This window comes from Anguilla rostrata, chromosome 1, assembly GCF_018555375.3.
Source record: "Anguilla rostrata isolate EN2019 chromosome 1, ASM1855537v3, whole genome shotgun sequence".
Classification (NCBI taxonomy): domain Eukaryota; kingdom Metazoa; phylum Chordata; class Actinopteri; order Anguilliformes; family Anguillidae; genus Anguilla; species Anguilla rostrata.
The window spans coordinates 8,948,764-8,965,860 of NC_057933.1; the positions used below are offsets into that span (position 1 = coordinate 8,948,764).

General features: G+C 43.9%; 2 protein-coding genes across 2 annotated transcripts in view; both read right to left on the reverse strand.

Annotated features, from left to right (window-relative positions):
- pcnx1 (pecanex 1) overlaps positions 1-9,292 on the reverse strand; it is a 48,564-nt gene extending 39,272 nt beyond the window's left edge. The window contains 2 exon segments of the mRNA XM_064317453.1: positions 12-226; positions 8,932-9,292. Coding sequence (XP_064173523.1) covers positions 12-226; positions 8,932-9,084 — 368 coding nt within the window. The 5' untranslated portion in view covers positions 9,085-9,292.
- A 2,131-nt stretch (positions 9,293-11,423) lies between these two features.
- med6 (mediator complex subunit 6) lies at positions 11,424-16,239 on the reverse strand. Its single transcript, XM_064319571.1, has 8 exons — positions 15,979-16,239; positions 15,299-15,455; positions 14,922-15,013; positions 14,566-14,648; positions 14,240-14,348; positions 13,776-13,891; positions 13,445-13,472; positions 11,424-13,061 (listed from the first exon to the last, which is right to left on the reverse strand). Exons 1-8 carry the CDS (start codon positions 15,998-16,000, stop codon positions 12,931-12,933), a joined length of 738 nt encoding a protein of 245 aa, XP_064175641.1. The 5' UTR covers positions 16,001-16,239; the 3' UTR covers positions 11,424-12,930.
- Between the last annotated feature and the right edge of the window lie 858 nt (positions 16,240-17,097).

Genomic DNA, 17,097 nt, shown 5'->3' on the forward strand with positions numbered 1-17,097 from the left:
CATGACCTCACCCTGGCCCGTTGCTGTCCTCTTGGCGGGTGGCGCTGCCGTCGTTGGCTCCCTCGGTGCTGGCTCTGCTCCCCCCCGCCTCCGCGGCCCGGTGCTCCACAACCTCGCCCTCGTCCAGGGCGTGGTGCAGCCGGTAATTGACCGCCTTCAGCAGGAGGAACAAGGCGGCGATCACCCCGCAGTAGATCCCCACGATGACCATCGTGGGGGGAAGGGCCTGAGAAGGGGGCAGCCACACACAAGCCTTAGGCACAGAAGCAAGGAGAACAAACTGCACGCGGTGTAGCACAGGAGGTTTCCAACGGTACACTGAAATACAGAGCTCTGAGGTGGGGCCGAGACCAGTCCCTTGAGGCACCAATTCTTTCATCACAAACATCTTTCCCATAAGTCCTGCACTTTCAGCCTTTCTGAGTTTCAGAGTCAACTCGCACAGCTGATTAACATGACCAAGGTGCGACTGCATGCCAAACATTCATCCGTTCATTATTTTCCAGTGCTCATAACTGTCAGTTTTGCTCACATTCCAGCCACCTCCAGAAGCAGAAGCAGGCGGTGGGTGTAATATCAAGCTGACATAGCTACAGCAGTGAACTTCATGACTACTTCCCTACATTATTCCACACCAGTGGGCTAATGGTTGGATTTTTTTTTAACAAACTGTCTCACACCTCACTGTTGACTTGATGTATGGAGGCCCTAATACACGACAGTAACTCTTTTATTTTAAAATACCACCCAGAATGCCAGACTAATCCAGACTAATGTAGCGTGAAGCCAGCAAACCGAAAGCAGCAGCCTCAGAATAGATATCAGTCCATCAGAGGCGCACAGCCCCAACCAGGTTCCAGAGCTTTACAACCAATCATAAACCACAAGGCTACTGACCTTGTACCCACGAGCAATCAACAGACACCACGGAAGCACGTTTGCAGACAGAGCTAAATGTACTCCCACTCATCAAGAGATCAGTTTTAATTCGGTTGTGAAATTGCAGGCCGATGAATCGTTCAGGTCATAACCGAGAGAGATTTTACCACTGAATCTGCAGACCTAGCCCTGACCTTTCAACGCGTGGGCCACTGAAACACTCAAAAAACCATCACAAAAAACAGCACGGTATAATGGCTAAAATTTTAACCCATTGTTCAGGACCGGTATCAGAATAACACCTGAAACGCATGAGAATGGCGTACTGGAGAACCATGTGAATGCGTTTGTGAATACTGTTTGTGAATTTGTTCCTTTCTTTCTGTTAGAGGATTCAAAATGGGGCTGTTCATAGCCTGCTTTGTAAAAAAAGACACAATTTCACAGCAACTGCAACGAGACCCTGGGAAACTGAGTCACTCTAAAGCAGGACACAGAACCAGTTCCGAGTGGCTCAGAAAGCACAAGCCATTCCAAATAATTCAGCAAATTGTAGAACGAATTCATGCTTTAAAATTTTTTTAAAGTGCCATCAAAGTCTGTTCTTGAACAAACCTGTACTCAGCTTATGGGTACCGTTTACGACTTATTTTGCTTTCGCAACAGTCTCAACCCATGACAGAAAAACAGGTAAGCCCAATCAAATACAAATTTTCCCCACTTTCATTACTAAGGAACACACAAGGCCTCCCGGTGTGTGAGTCCAGCTGAAGCACCGCTGCAGTGCTGAGGCCCAGGGTCCGTTAATAAACCCTGACCGTGTCAGAGCTGACAGGGGGCGGAGCTCCTGCTGTGTGACACGCAACGGCCCGCACCGTTACCCAGGGGAGGGCTCAGCCAGCAGGTAGCACCTGCCTCACTGAACACTACCTACAGCGCCTGCCTCACTGAACACTACCTACTGCGCCTGACTCACTGAACACTACCTACTGTACCTGCCTCACTGAACACTACCTACAGCACCTGCCTCACTGAACACTACCTACAGCACCGGCCCCACTGAACACTACCTACTGTACCTGACTGACTGAACACTACCTACAGCACCTGCCCCACTGAACACTACCTACTGTACCTGCCAGACTGAACACTATCTACTGTACCTGCCTGACTGAACACTACCTACTGCGCCTGGCTCACTGAACACTACCTACTGCGCCTGGATCACTGAACACTACCTACTGCGCCTGCCAGACTGAACACTACCTACTGCGCCTGCCAGACTGAACACTACCTACTGCGCCTGCCAGACTGAACACTACCTACAGCTCCTGCCTGACTGAACACAACCTACTGCTGTGGGCAGCTGGGCCCCCGCGGCCTGCCTGCCCGCCTGCTGTGCCCGCCCTGCATGAAGGGCACCATTTCACAGCCACGTCTGCGCAGCTCAGCTGGAACACTGCAGAGTGAACGGAACTGGCACGCTGCAACGCAGCACCTGCGCAGCTCAGCCGGAACTGGTGCCCGGCAACGCAGCACCTGCGCAGCTCAGCTCAGCCGGAACACTGTAGAGTGAACAGAACTGGCACCTGGAAACGGGCACAGCAGGGTACACGCGTGCAGGTCTGGACTCTCCTGGATATACAGAACAGCACGGTAGCAGTGGGTACAAAAAGGACTGGGCATCCACATTAGGAGAAATGTCAAAAATGTGTTGCAAAAGTTTTTTTTTTTTTTTTTTTACAAAAAATAACAAAACAAAAAAAACACAAGCCGATTTTATTTACTGCAATCAAAGTCTTGTTTTTGACAGAATTGAAAAAATACACAGGCTTATGTCAAATTTATTTAGTTCAAACGTTTTTCAGATCAAATATAATTAGTTCGGCCCAAATAATAATTTGGCGAGCTTATCCGGGTTTGAAACGGGGTGCAAATGGCCGCTCGGTCGACGGCATCGCGAGGAGCCCGTCTCCACATCTCTCCACCGCACGACCCAACTGCAGGTTATAAAACCTGCACGTCAAAAAATAGGGCCCCTGTGCTCAGTGCTCAAACACAAGCAGGTGACTCCAATAACTTTGACCGTAAAAAAGGTAAAAGGAGAGAGGAGAGAGCTGTCGTGTGCGTGTGCCGGGCATTTCCCCCCGGCGTCTCAAGAGAAGGCGTCCCGCCTGAATTTTGGGCACTCGCGGTCGGCCCCTCCGCTGGAGGTTAAAGGTCACGCGTCCCGCCAGTTCTGCTCCAACGAGGGGGCAGAATGAGGCGCAAGCAGCGGTCACCCACACAGTTCTGCACACGGGTTCCTTTACCCCAAACCCACAGGTCCACTTGAAACACGGTAATAAAGCAAAGCATCCATCCGCCTTCTAGGCACAAACACATTTTTATTCATTCATTAAGATCACACGCTGTACACCGATAAAGCTATTATGACACCGTTACAGCTCCAATATCTTCTTCCATGTCCCTTGGCCTTTACAGTATAATAAAAACATAATCAAACACGCCGATAGTGGCAGCACTAAAAAACAAAAAGCATGCGGGTGACCAATAGTCCTATTCTTCAAATTGTTAAGATTCTCACAAACACTATTATCTTGATTTTTTTTTTTTTTAAACACTTCAGCCACAAAACAAATAAACCATAAGCTCCTAAAAAAAGTGCTGGAAGCGGAGACTACACATTTATGCACTGGCACGAGTGGACAGGAGATGCCACACAGATCTACAGCTCAGCGCAGACCGTGGAAGTGTCAGTCTAAGCACAGATGTGCAATATTAGCGCTGCCACATCTCCGCGGTGGCTCCTCACAGCAGACGAGCGTGAATTAGAGTGTCGTTTTTGAGTGACGCTTCCCTTACGGTCCAGTAAATTGCACATTCATAGATTTACTTTTGTGTCCTCATACTGTATTCGCTACAAAACACAATTTTGGCAGTGGCACATTCCAAATTTTTTTTTTACTTCACTTCACTACCTACCAGTGTGGAGGAACTGGTCTTTCGTGTCTGTAAGGGCACCTGGCAGCGCAGAACCAGCGAATTCTCTCAAAGTGCCGTTGCTACGCAGAGACAGGTGATGAGACTGAGCCCTCAGAGGCCACCGTTATCTGTGTGTTCCTGACACAGGTACAGGTACAGGTACAGGGTGCAGTCAGAGCACCGTGAGCCGTCACCAAAACCCAAATACTGCTCAATCTGTGCAGGGCCCTGTTTCACAAAGCAGGGTTACTCAGTTAGCTGGATAACAGCACTGAGGAAAAACCAAATTTGGAACATGGACTGAAGTAAAAAGAGATGGTTGGGGCAGTTATCAGCTATCTCAGTAATCCAGCTTTGTGACACACCCCCCCCCCCTCCCCAGGTCCATCTCTGAGAGGCACTTTGAGGATATGACCCATCTCCTCAGTACTGCGTTTGATTTCACACATGAAACATGGTGTCAATCAGAGCCAACGTGAATGTTTTCACAGGAAACCACATTTTATCACTTTCTTATTGTTGTTGTTGGTGGAGATCCCCTTTAAAAGCATCTGTATCTGCGTCATTGGGTCATTTTCTTGAAAGCAAAACAGAAATATTTCTGGTGAAAGTGTGATAATTGTGTGATAATTTCTAGTTATAAGATTACAGGGAATCCCCAAATTTCACAGTTGGGTTGGATTATTTACATCAGTATGTTGGAACTCTTTTGAGAAACGAAAGTGTTCACACACAAGGTTTAAACTTCAACACGACATTCGATGTCAATTTACACAATCTGAAGATAATGTTCTAAAGTTATTTTCAACAGAAAATAAGATAGGACGTATAAGCTGGAAAGTATCATGGGCATTACCCATTATAATCTCTCATGTTAACTAAACAGATAAGATGATATTTAGCCTAACATTCTCTAAATGTATTCTGGTGCTAAATGCACTTAGTTATTCATATCACAAAAAAAATTTAACATTTGAATAAAATTAAGACGCACTGATCTGATTTTTTTACTGAACAAATAGATAGCACTGTGCTGTAATTGTATAATGTTTTAAAGGTATTAGCCTACTAAACCAAAATGAGCAGCGGCATGTTGCCTCCCCTCTAGACTTTTATGAGGGCTTTAGCCAGCTAAACGAGTCTAAAAGGCTCTTTTACATCTATGGAAAATGCAGGATAAGCCGCTTTTTCCCCATAAGTCTAGAATCAAAGGCAAACTGACGCGTACAAGAAGAATGGCATTAAGTCGATGCCGCTCTGCCCAACTCTGCAGGCAGTCTGACACAGAACTCCCACAGCGCTAATACACACACACACACACACACACACACACACACACACACACTTTCTTAAGCTCATCTACTAGGGCAGCTGCAAGTTGTTTGCATATGTAGACAGTTCATGCAGTCTTCTCTCACACCAACCACTCGTGTTGGTGTAAAGCATATAAAATAGGAACTGCCCAAATATTAGCCTGGTTTGTGATCCATCTTTGAGTAATCATGTCTAACAGGTCAGACCACTAGGAAGAGTTTGATAATGGTACATTTCAACGTAGTTACGAGACCAGAGCTTTTAATATAGAGGGAAGTAATAAATGGTAAATGGTAAATGGACTGCATTTATATAGCGACTTTCACCAAAGGTTTAACAATGATGCCTCTCATTCGAGACATCTAGAAATAGGCTAAGTCTTGCTAGATTGAACATCCAGCGGGTTTGAACGCAACCTCATTGCCAGACAATGACTTACTCCTGAGCTATATACTACAAAGTGAAAACAATGCATTTATAACACTTCAAGCAAAGTGTTTTACAGACAATAATGCCCCTGACAGATGTGAAAAACCCACTTTCAGAAACAAGGCCAAAAGATCATTTATTCTACGAAACAGAATAATGAGTTCTGACATGCTTAGTAAAAGGATGAACTGGCCGTCTGAATATTCTTGAAAGGGAAATTATCAAAGGCATTTATAGGGAGCCCAGCAGTGCGGACAGCACTAGAGTTATATGCTAACGAAAAACTAGCATGGAACGACATGAGAATGTTCATTAAGAACAATGGTCCTAATGATATCTTGCAGTGTCTGAAGCAGCATAGAAATAGAACTAAGGTGACAACACTCTGCTACAAGGAAAGGTCACGAAGAACGAAGACTGCAGGTCTGAATGCGCAATAGGTGTCTAGGTAACCACGAACTCACAGTCAGAAGGAAACATTTTCTACCGCGACCCGATTCGGAGAAACTGAGATGCAGCAGCACGTTAAAACTAAAGTATCTTCAGACTACAGCCACCTTGTGACTTGAAACATTTACTATTCCCATGAGCCAAGAACACAACACTCAGGATACCTCAGCTACTTTTCACTTTTCACGGCAAACTCAAGGTCAGCAAAGTACAGCGTGTGAGATTTGGCACGGGGGGGGGGGTAGTGTGGAACAGCACAGAGTCACGCGTGTATCGAGCTGCCGTCTCTCTAAATCACTTCAAATTCTCTCAGTAGTTCAGATTCTCTGCATTTCTGGCTATACCAGTTTGGTGGTAAATAATTGATACTTTTACAAGGGGCCAACTGTAAGTTGGGAAAAAGATAATATCCACATTTGGATGTGCGAGATTACTCGACATGAGAACATTTGCATGGCGTGAGAACTGCGGTGCCTGAGAACAGTGGTGAAGGCAGTTTGTGTGTGTGTGTGTGTGTGGGGGTTGGGGGATTAAATAGATCTGGAAACAGCACTGTTATGACTTCTAGCAGCCTTACCACTTGCAGCTAGTAGTGTTAGCTAGGTCCCTGTCGATTAGGTACACTAATAAATGCTGTTTCAGCTATGTAAAAGTCTTGCATTCATAACCGAACATTAATTGCCAGTTTTACATGTGATCCCATCCCTTGGGTCTAGAGTCTAGAACTAGTATCAGCGGATAAGGACACTATATCAGCAGTTTCCAGCATTTCTCAGTTGTTCCCATTGTTTACACTGGCAAGGCCACAACATTGTAATCACAAACTATACTGGCACCGCTCCACATATGTAGGAGAATCCTGCGCAGCAGCTTTCGACCAAAGCAGAAAATGAGAATTAAATGAATATTATTACCGCATAAACAGAACTCTAGCTGAGAGTGAGATGTGCAGCTAGAAACATATGATATCTGTTTACCATGACCGCATTTTCGGTAGTTAGTTCCTTAAGGTAATATGGTAAGTACGTAAACTAAATCGTCCTTAATGATCATATTTGTTTGGCTGACAGCACGATAAACGTGACGTTTGTTCTTTTAATATCTAACATTTCAAGAATATAGACTTGAAAAGAAGTGCTGGCCAATGACGTGAGACCTCTTTAAAAGCAATAAAGGGTGGTGGGTGCATGGAGAGAAAAATCCCACTGTACTCACTTTACTAACGGCTAAAACCAGTACCCCGCTGTGCAATGAAATGGCTGAAATGATGCTGAATCATCTGTATTTTGCGTGAAGACAGGTTAGGGTTGCACATAAATTATACCTGTGTTTGAACTCAATATCGCGCCTCCCTCTCTCACACCGTTCACTGACATCGCAAGGGAGGTAACTGTTTGTGTGGTTCGTTCTTTATTTCTGAGGTTTTGGGTAGCCAACAACCTAAAATAGATCTCAACGAAACATCTTGTTCACACGCGCGCACAGGAAGAAGGTCAAGTATAACCTCGGAGACAGGGGCCCCTTTACTTTACAGTAACGTTATACTGCCATGCGCATGCAGAATTTGCCCCTGGAAAAAAGGACATAGACCAAGCGCAGATCACCGTACGTTACGCCGAATTGCGCAGTTACCAGGCTGGCAAGTTTAACGTTAACCAACTGACAGCACCACAGGAAACAACACTCAGATGAGATTACACGATTGGTCATCGCCACGTTTAGAGTACTGGATGACAATTTAGTTTGTGGTCGGTAAATAAATATCATGTTAAGCTGCTTGCTATCTTACGTTGCAACAAGATACAAGAAAAGCTAAAAACACAAACAAGAGAAATGGCCGCAAAAAGGTTCCTTCGATAATAAATTTATGGGTGGCAAAGAGTCAGAACAGTCAAATCTCATCAGTGCCATTTGAGAATGTGCTTGAATGCTTTGTGTGATCTCCAAAACTTACTAAGCGTCACCTGGTGTTGGCTAACTAAACAGTCTAACTCTTACCTGGCGGTTTTGGACCAGCTAGTCAGCTGGAAACTTTTTACACAGCTGGCTCAGCTAACGAGCCACCTATTACATTAGTCTACCTATGGACTCTGGCAAACATAAACATATGTTTATTATTCAGACGCCTTTGCTACCTAACATTTCCTTGCTAGCTAGCGACCTGGCGAACGAAGTAGCACCATACTAAACTGGGTATATAACCGTTATTATCAAACACTTACATCGTCGGCTAGGTGGACATCGCTAGTTAAAAAAAAAAAAAATTAAAACTTGCTAACGTTCAGCAGATGACTGACTATGCTTACATCACAACGTCAGCCACCATGACGAAAAATAACGGTTATCGTAAAGCTTATGCTAGCCATCTAGGTCTAGGCAGTTAGCCAGCAGGCTATCTTGATATGATGCTATAGTCTTCTAAATTTCTTCTGAAAGCAAATCCAGTGAATTGCCAGCAACTAGCTTAATCTAGTAATCTCGGAAGACAATGCATTATCTATCTAGACTAGATCCAACTGTCGTCGGAGTTAAGCAATCGCACCTGATGATAACATAATCATAATTTTGCACAAAGGACAAAGCACACAACAACCATTCTGTTACTTATTTAGTCAGGTAGTTAAAGAATTGTGACACACAACCATATTTGCTATAATTTGGGGCCCCGAAACAAAGGGTCCACCTACACTATACCTAACAGTAGCTAGCCAGTTCAGCCATACGACGAAAGCCCTGAACAGTAAACGATTGCTAGCTGGGTTAGCTAGTGTCTTGCCTGGAGCAGCTCGTCAGCCAACGAACGAGCCACAAGCCATAGACAAGCTACAATTACACATATCATGAAAACAAAAATAACATGCAAATAAAACTCACCATGTACAGCGTAAAAGGGAAACAAAGTAGGAAGAGCCATATGTAGAGGTGTAAGGCATTAACAAATGTATTTTGATGGGGATCGTAATACCAGCCTCCTGTAACAGAAGCCCACACTCCTTGCCTCAGGATCTGAAGTGTTTGAGATCCCATGGTTTATCCCTTTCAGACCGTGAAGAAATAAAGAAAGAGTTGGGCGACGCGGAGCTTAACCGTCCCGAAACATGGCAAACAGTGTTATGTTTTCAGACTCTGGTCTGAAAATCCCCACTGCAGCCATCTTCTCTGCAACTAGCTAGCTTGGAGGACTATTCTTGGTCCTCCACCGGAGAGCTTCCTATCCCGCCACGCCCTGCGTGTCAATATTACAAAACAACACAATGGAAAGAGGGCTGCTCAAAAACGTACAGATCCAATTCTACTCTGTAGTACCCCCGCGTGGCAACCAATTGTACATAAAATGTCATAACACATCTTTTGTGGGTAAAGAAAAACAGAAATGTTATTTTATTCAACAGTGCCCCTCAGTGTGACATGCTAGGTAATGTTGCTAGGCGCATTCGTTGTAGGCAGAAATTAAGTCACATGATATAACTAAGTGCTATCAAATGTTTTGGTTATTCGAGGTTTTATGTTTAATGTATGTATTTGGTGGTTAGTATTTTTATTTTTAAGTTTAAAAGAAACATTAATACTATTCTGAAATTTTGAAACCAATAGACAAATAAAGGGATGTATAGCATTAAGGTAACTCGTGCTGCATTTTTAAAAAAACGAGCCTCAACATTAAAATACTTCTCATTCCGGTCCGTTGTAACAATTATGACAGTGTCACTCATTTATAATCCATATTTTTTATGCCAGAACACGAATTAATTCCACTTTGTCCAATCCCTAATTTTGTTGTATGTGTGATTTATTATACTCCCACTGTATCCAACGCCTTTCTGTTTATTTTCAGGGAAAGAAATGCAAACATATGTTTCAGTGACACACTTTCAACCTTCAGATTGACAGAATTTTAGTTGAGCATGTAAAAGTCGGAGTAAGACAAAGTTAATGTACAACAACATTATTATATTACTAACAGACACAATTCAGATCCACACGAGCCATGAAATACAGCTTAGGTGCATTAGATGTCTCCATAACAGTGCCTGGATATTCTTCAGCATAATTTTCACATTACCTCATCATCATTGATTTACCATGTCAGCCCGTTTTTCCCTCTTTCATTTTATTAATTATGATGACCTCTGTCATTTAGAAGTTACGTCATCATATTTACGTATTTTCTTCGGTTAAAGCAAATGCTTCCCAGATTTCAGACATTAGTTTCAGATGATTCATCTGTATTAGCTCGTTCTAAGGCCTGGGTCCGGAGTAAACAGCATTGTGAAAATGTACGTTAAGTTCCAAATTCCAATGTTCGGTGCAACACACGTTCACCACAAGATGGCATTATATCCCACAATTGTTTCATATTTTCAAGGAGGGGCATTGCAAACGGTATAAGCAATTTCGGTTTTTTATCGTACAAAGGTCAAATTATATTTTACTTCCCAGTGATAATCAATTACCCAAACTTGAAGAGCACATCTCAGTGACTTGCATGTTCATAGCAATGCATGTAGCAAAAAGAATATATAGTGCAAATGACCAAATGTGGATGTTATCTCACAATTGCAGTACAGCGCATCTCAGAGGTGCTCTGTTAAGACTCTGCTTGAGTTAACAGCGTGGTCAAACCAATTCAACCTCCCAACAGAATTACATAGATACATTACTGTGTAATTTTAAGGGAATGATTTTTCACAGAACATGGTGTAATGTATGAGGTCAGTGTGCCCTCAGCAAACAAGTCCACTGAATCGCAGAGTGCAGTGAAGATGCAGTGTGTGACACCTCCCCCCAGATCTGTAGAACTTCTCACCACTGTGCCCAGTCAGACCAGCTCCTCACTGACCACAACACTGAATCATCTAGTATAAAGCCTTCCCAGAAGGGTGGAGCTAGTTAGAGAAGCAAAGGGCAGACCGACTCCATATTAATGCCCCAAATTTTGGATGAGATGTTGGACGTCAGGTGTCCACATACTTTTGGCCACGCAGCGTAGTCGGCAGAGGAAGGAACACGTGGCTGCCTGGCTGTTATTTGGTTACGGACCGGATCCGGTCCGAATGCGCAGCCAAAGCAGATGTGATGTTGCTGACTGGTGCACAGCGCAGTGCCAGGAGACTGTGGCCAGGGATATTTCTGCCCTCCGCAACCAAACTGCCTGCTCCCTCCAACGTTTCCTGCACTATTATTTTGCCTCCCAAAGCTTTTTTTAAAACACATGGCTGCAGGTGTCGGAAAATGTGGAGATCAGCACAACTGCATTCACATTTGTTTATCTGTAACTGATATCCCATAACCCGTTTTCACAATACACAGTGGACCAACCTGGGTTTTGCAATATATTGCAAGGGAATTAAGCAAATTAAACAATATTTCGTTCAAAATGTTTATGCAAAATTTGCTGCATTTTTCTAGCAAGACAGCCCACCCAGTTTACATCAGTTTTTTTTAACACAATGACATTTTATTCACTCGTTTTTATAAAGAAAGTATGAAACATTTCTGCCAAGCTCTTTCAGGAGACATGCAGACACACACAAGAAAAAAAATAGCGCCACTCCACAGGCTGGCTTTTGACCAGATACCTTTCTGAAATCTACACAAAAATGTTTTTTTCTGGTACCTAAGGATCCTGGGAATGCTGCCTGTGATCAGAAAAGCAGATAAGAAAAAAAAACCTAAGAATTCACTCATCACTTACTGTTCCCTACATACTAAAAAATATACAAAACCAAAACTCTCAGAAACCCTGAAAAACAGAAGAGAATGTTCCAGAACCTTGACTTGCCTTCTAAAAAGAAGGTTACTCCGGTTCCTTATAAAAATAAAGAAAAACACGTCATGTGTTTTGACTGCACCGGTAAACATCCCCAACATGTCCAGGCAGCTGCAGAGAGCAGACGAGCGCTCCCGGCTGGTCACACGGTCCGTGCTGTAAGACACGCAGAGCTCCTGTGCAGGCATGCTGGCCCACAGAGCGAGTGGGCGGAAGAGGAGTGCAGAATCCCTGCTGCAGCCGTACGAAGAGTCCGCATCTTCAGAGAGACTGAGCCGAGTCTCACTGGCTCCTCACCACGACCCAGCTTTACTTTCCCATTTCAGCTATATGCATTTCCCTAACTGTGTGTGTGTGTGTGTGTGTGTGTGTGTGCGTGTGTGTGGCCAAACCAAGGCTGAAGAACTGATGCAAGGCAAAATTTAGGGCTGGACCACTTACTCCAATATTTTTATTTTTGAATTTTTTTCCCTTTTCGCTATTCTCTCTCACTTAGAATGCTCAATCACAACTGTAGGTCTGCTCCATTCTGCAACATTCTTCGTCAGTTTGGGAAGGGCACACACTGTCCCGCACATCCGCTGAAATGTGTGAGGTCAGCTGACCACTGCTCTTGCACACTAACCTGCCAGCCACCACGCCGGAGGACTGCACAGCCGATACAGACAGAGCGCAAATGTCCGCTAGGCCAGAGTGTAGAGTGCAGAGTGAAGCCCTTCACACTCCCCACAGCACTAGGAGCAGCTACAGGGCCTTCATACATCACCCTGCAGGACTCCTGAATATGGCCAACACCGGCACTCTCCAGATTCAGTCCAGTCTGTAAGCAACTGCCCCTGTCAAGCACGCCACTGAGAAACCCATGATTCCATTTCACAACTGAATAACCTCTTTTTTTTTGACCTGCCCAGCAAAAAAGACAAAAAAAAAAACCAAAACGAAATAAATCGTCCATCTTGACCCACACAGTGCACTGGTATGGAAACACCACTTAACATGGCAGCAAGGGTTCGCTGGCCTCAGAAACGGCTGCGGCCGTGTCTGCCAGCGTGGCACTTCGCGCGTTTGCATTTGGTCTGGGAGGCCCGTCAGGTAGCGTGTCATCACTGCAGCCGCGCTCGTTTCTCCGGGGGGGGCTTGGCGGGCGGGGTGGGGGCGGGAGCCTTGGCCGCCGGCTCCCGCTCCTCCTGCTTCACTGACTCCACGGGCGGCTCCGGCTCTTTCTTCACCTCCACTGAAGGGAGGGGGGGGGCGGAGGGGTGAGGGGAGACAGAGACACAAACAGAAAGGGTCATTACAGACCACTCCTGCCCTTTCTGGGCGAATCATTCCACAGCCAGCATGGCCTCTGCACCGACGTCCGGATTCCTTTCACAGTGCCATTTCACATCTGTCAACAACCAAGTAACTTTTTCCGCTGGAAGAGCAATTCACATGAACTCTTCACAAATTCAGTCACCACCCATTAGAAAGCACTGAATTAATGTGAAATGGCGTTAGCGGGTAAGTTATACATTATGAATGCCTAATAATACACACAGAACAATACCACTTACAATAATAGTAACCAAATCACAATTTTAATTAATGGGAGCAGAAACAGGAACTGAATCATACCTGGAATTGGCTTTTCTCCTGGCTTGGGCTGAAAAAAAAGTGACATTAATATATTAACATAAATATAAATCCAAATGCACACTTTTTCATACCAGTCCCCTTCTGAAATCATTAAAACAAAAAGTACTATGTATGGGGGGGGGGGGGGGGTAAAAGATGGTACTTAACCTGGCTCAGATTTAAGCTGAGGAGAGTAACTGCAGGGCTGAGAATGGTGGCGATATTACCACATCACTAAGACAATACTGAGGAAAGAGTGGAAAGGATACTCATGGTTCTCTAATATGTGTGTTTGCTACGGCCTGCTGACAGCTCAGTGATATCACAGCACCTGATAGAAAGTTGGGGGAAACTTCTGTCTGAGATCCAGCAGCAGCGTGTCGACCCTTTGTCTCTGAAACAGGGAGCTGGGCTCCTCCTTCTTCTTGGACTTCGGCTTGGCCTTTTCTGGAAATTTACATGAGCGTAAAAAAAAGGAGTACTTTCATTCCACAAAACCTAAAAATACCCCAAGGGCATATGCTTAAATTTGAATGAACAGAAATGGAAGCTAACGAATGCGGAAAAACTGTCAGTCATCGTAAGTTCTACAGGCATGCTTTATTTACAATGCGATTAAACTAGACTTTGAATTTATATACTATCCACTCAATACATGTCAATATACCAATGAGAGAAATTCAAGATAATTAAGCTTCAACAGTACCGACTCCTCCCATTGACTGAATCGCCAAACCCCTGGCCACAAATCCAGCTGTTTTTAAGGTATGAAACTCCAGGGGTCACAGCACTGACCTCTTTCCTCCTGGTCCTTGAAGTGCCACCAGTACCCTTTGGAGGAGTGGTAGCGACAGTAAGACATGGCCTCGTCGAAGGCGGACTGGACTCCGTGGATGGCAGACAGCTTTGGGAAGAGCACAGCGACGGCATACGCCAGAACAAATCAGGCTACGCACTCATTTACTCACCTACACGGACAGACCCATCAAACACAAATACTAACTCAAAAAACAGGATTAGCAAAAACCAGCATCTCTCACAAGAGCCAACCCAACACAAACAGGATCATGTTACATAGAAAGAAAAGGCGGAAAAAAAAGGAAACAGCTCCACAGACTCACCACTCTGGAGCCAATGACAGAGCCCAGGTCTGGAGCCTGATACACTACCCCGGCAATGATGTAGTAATCAGATAAGGGGATGACTGCAGCACAGGAGAGAAGAACAACATCGTCACAAGTGGCTTGCAAACTGCATGCATACAAATTGGTTTTTTTAACAGGGCTCTACACAAACATTTTTTCCAATGAGCACGTGCTCCCACGTTTACAAATATAGGAGCACACTCATGCATCCCAAATAATAGATGAACTCGAAAATTATTTTTCCAGATAGCACACATCAAGTTAAGGGCAAATGCTGTGAAAATGGGAACACTGTAGAGCCCTGTTTATAGTTTGATCTCCTGACTGTGTACCTTGATTAGGAGACTGCCTTTGCTGCTTACGAATGATGTAGAGGATGGGCTCCTGAGCATAATGAAGGGTGTACTCCACTCCCACCATTTGCCTGAGAAACACACAGAAAAATTCTCATTAAAGCAGCAAGGCAAAAAACGCAAACGATATATACAAAACACATAGGCACAATTTAAAAAACAACCACGTTCAAACCCCATACTGCCGCAGCCAAACGGAAAGTACACATGCACGAAGAAACATAGCAGCAAGATTTGCCAGTCATACACGTTCACCTATTGCACTTTCATTATAAATGTGTCACCTGTCATTCGCTGGGGACATTCTCATGGCTGTCACCCAATACAAAACGTGGTACTTGCTTTTTAACACTCACTTCAGATGGTCGAGCGAGAGTCGCTGCATCTTGACCACCTCATTGTTGCATGTGCGATCGTAGAATGGGTTGCTTCTCTCGGAAAAGTAATCAAGCACATTGCCGGGGTTGAGGATTGGCCATCCACTGTCAACCCACGAAATTCCGAGGAGGTTGTCTGGACAGAGAAAGTGACACACACATCCACATAATCACGTGACACGCTTAATAAAATTCAACTTGCGATAATAGGCCTATTTAGCCCAAGAGAACTCCTGATACATGATACAACCAGGTAAACAGAAGTTGTCAAAGTGTAACCGATTTACATTACATTACATTTATTTGGCAGGCGCTTTTATGCAAAGCGACGTACAATACGATATAGATTTGCCTTCAATCACGACTGAATTTAAGCTAAATACTACTATTTTTAAAGATAAAACTACAACCGTCCGCTCCAAACAATTCTATGATATAACAGACATTTTAAGTCACAATGCTAAAACTACCTAGCTGTTTAGCTAGCAACTTCTAGCTTTTAAAACGAATTAGTAATATAGTTAGGAAGCTAGTTAGCATCATAATGCATTTCCGTTCGGTTCCCTGGTGTATTGGCAAAATTAGAATTTATGTATAGCGCATAGAATACAATACGGCAACTCAGATATAAGTTCAAAATACACAACTAGCTAACTTACCTCTCAGATCCACCGACGCCATCTTAAAAGTCCGTACTCGAGGTTTTAAGATCTCTGGGAGATCAAAGCAAAATCACTGACGCGTTTTTATCTGACCTGACAGAGAGCGCTATAAATGTAAAATAATCCCGTTACTGGTTGCAGAATATAAAGGTGTTATTTCTAAGATCGCGGGACACGTAGCTTCATAGATGCTGCTGCAGCCTCAACTGTCTTTTGTCGCGGGAAAATGACGTTACAATAGCCAGTACATCCGTCCCGTCCTTATCGCGGGCCTAGGCTGAAGACCTCATTATTAAATATTTTCGTCTCCAGATATGTTTTATTCATATTTAGCAGTGGCTTCATTCAGAGTGATATTGGACATCGTAATGGATGTTGTATATATTAAGGTTACCATTCGAAATGTATAGGCCTCGAATAATATAACACATACCATTAGCTCATATATGGCGATAGGCTATATTCAGTCCTTTGAAGAGTAGGTTTTTTTTTTTTTTGTAAATTTGAGTTTCCAAATTATAAATCAGTGTTCTAGAACTCCATTGTTTTCTGTTACCAGGAGTGATTGTTACATCAGTATTGGAATGTTCAGTTAAGAACATTCTAAATTTGTGATCTTACACCTTAAAGAGTTAATTAGGCCATAGGCTACATTTTGGAATTGCAGGCAAGGACTACCCCATAAATTCTTCACTGGTGTGGGTTAACATGCACATAATGGACAGAATCCTGTCTACATGACACAAATCCATTAATCCAATACGGCATCTCAGTTAAGCTTTTGATGTAGGACTACATTACATTATAGTAGGCCCATCCACACCCACAAGAAATCCAAAAGAAAATATTTCTATTATATATATTTTTTGCCAAATAACATTACAGTCTGTCTCTCACTCTCTGTCTAACTCTGTCTGATCTCTGAGGGTCTTCAAGATAGTTCACAGGCTTTCGGAGAATTCGCTGACAGCAGTCTGAAATTAAGCAGCTGAAAGGGATGATTAGAGGTGACACTGTGTTAGCGGTACTCATTGTCACAGTTGATTGTCTGTTATCACACAAATGAAAAATAGCATTGCCATTTCAAGACACAGAAACGGCCCTCACAAAACACAC

Excerpts from the sequence above, each read along its gene's own strand:
- med6 (XM_064319571.1), bottom strand. The coding sequence starts at position 16,000 with ATGGCGTCGGTGGATCTGAGAG. Across the intron at positions 15,014-15,298 it reads CTCTCGCTCGACCATCTGAA|GCAAATGGTGGGAGTGGAGT; the intron begins GTGAGTGTTAAA and ends TGTGTTTCTCAG. Across the intron at positions 13,473-13,775 it reads TTCCCCCAACTTTCTATCAG|CCCAAGCCAGGAGAAAAGCC; the intron begins GTGCTGTGATAT and ends CTTTTTTTTCAG.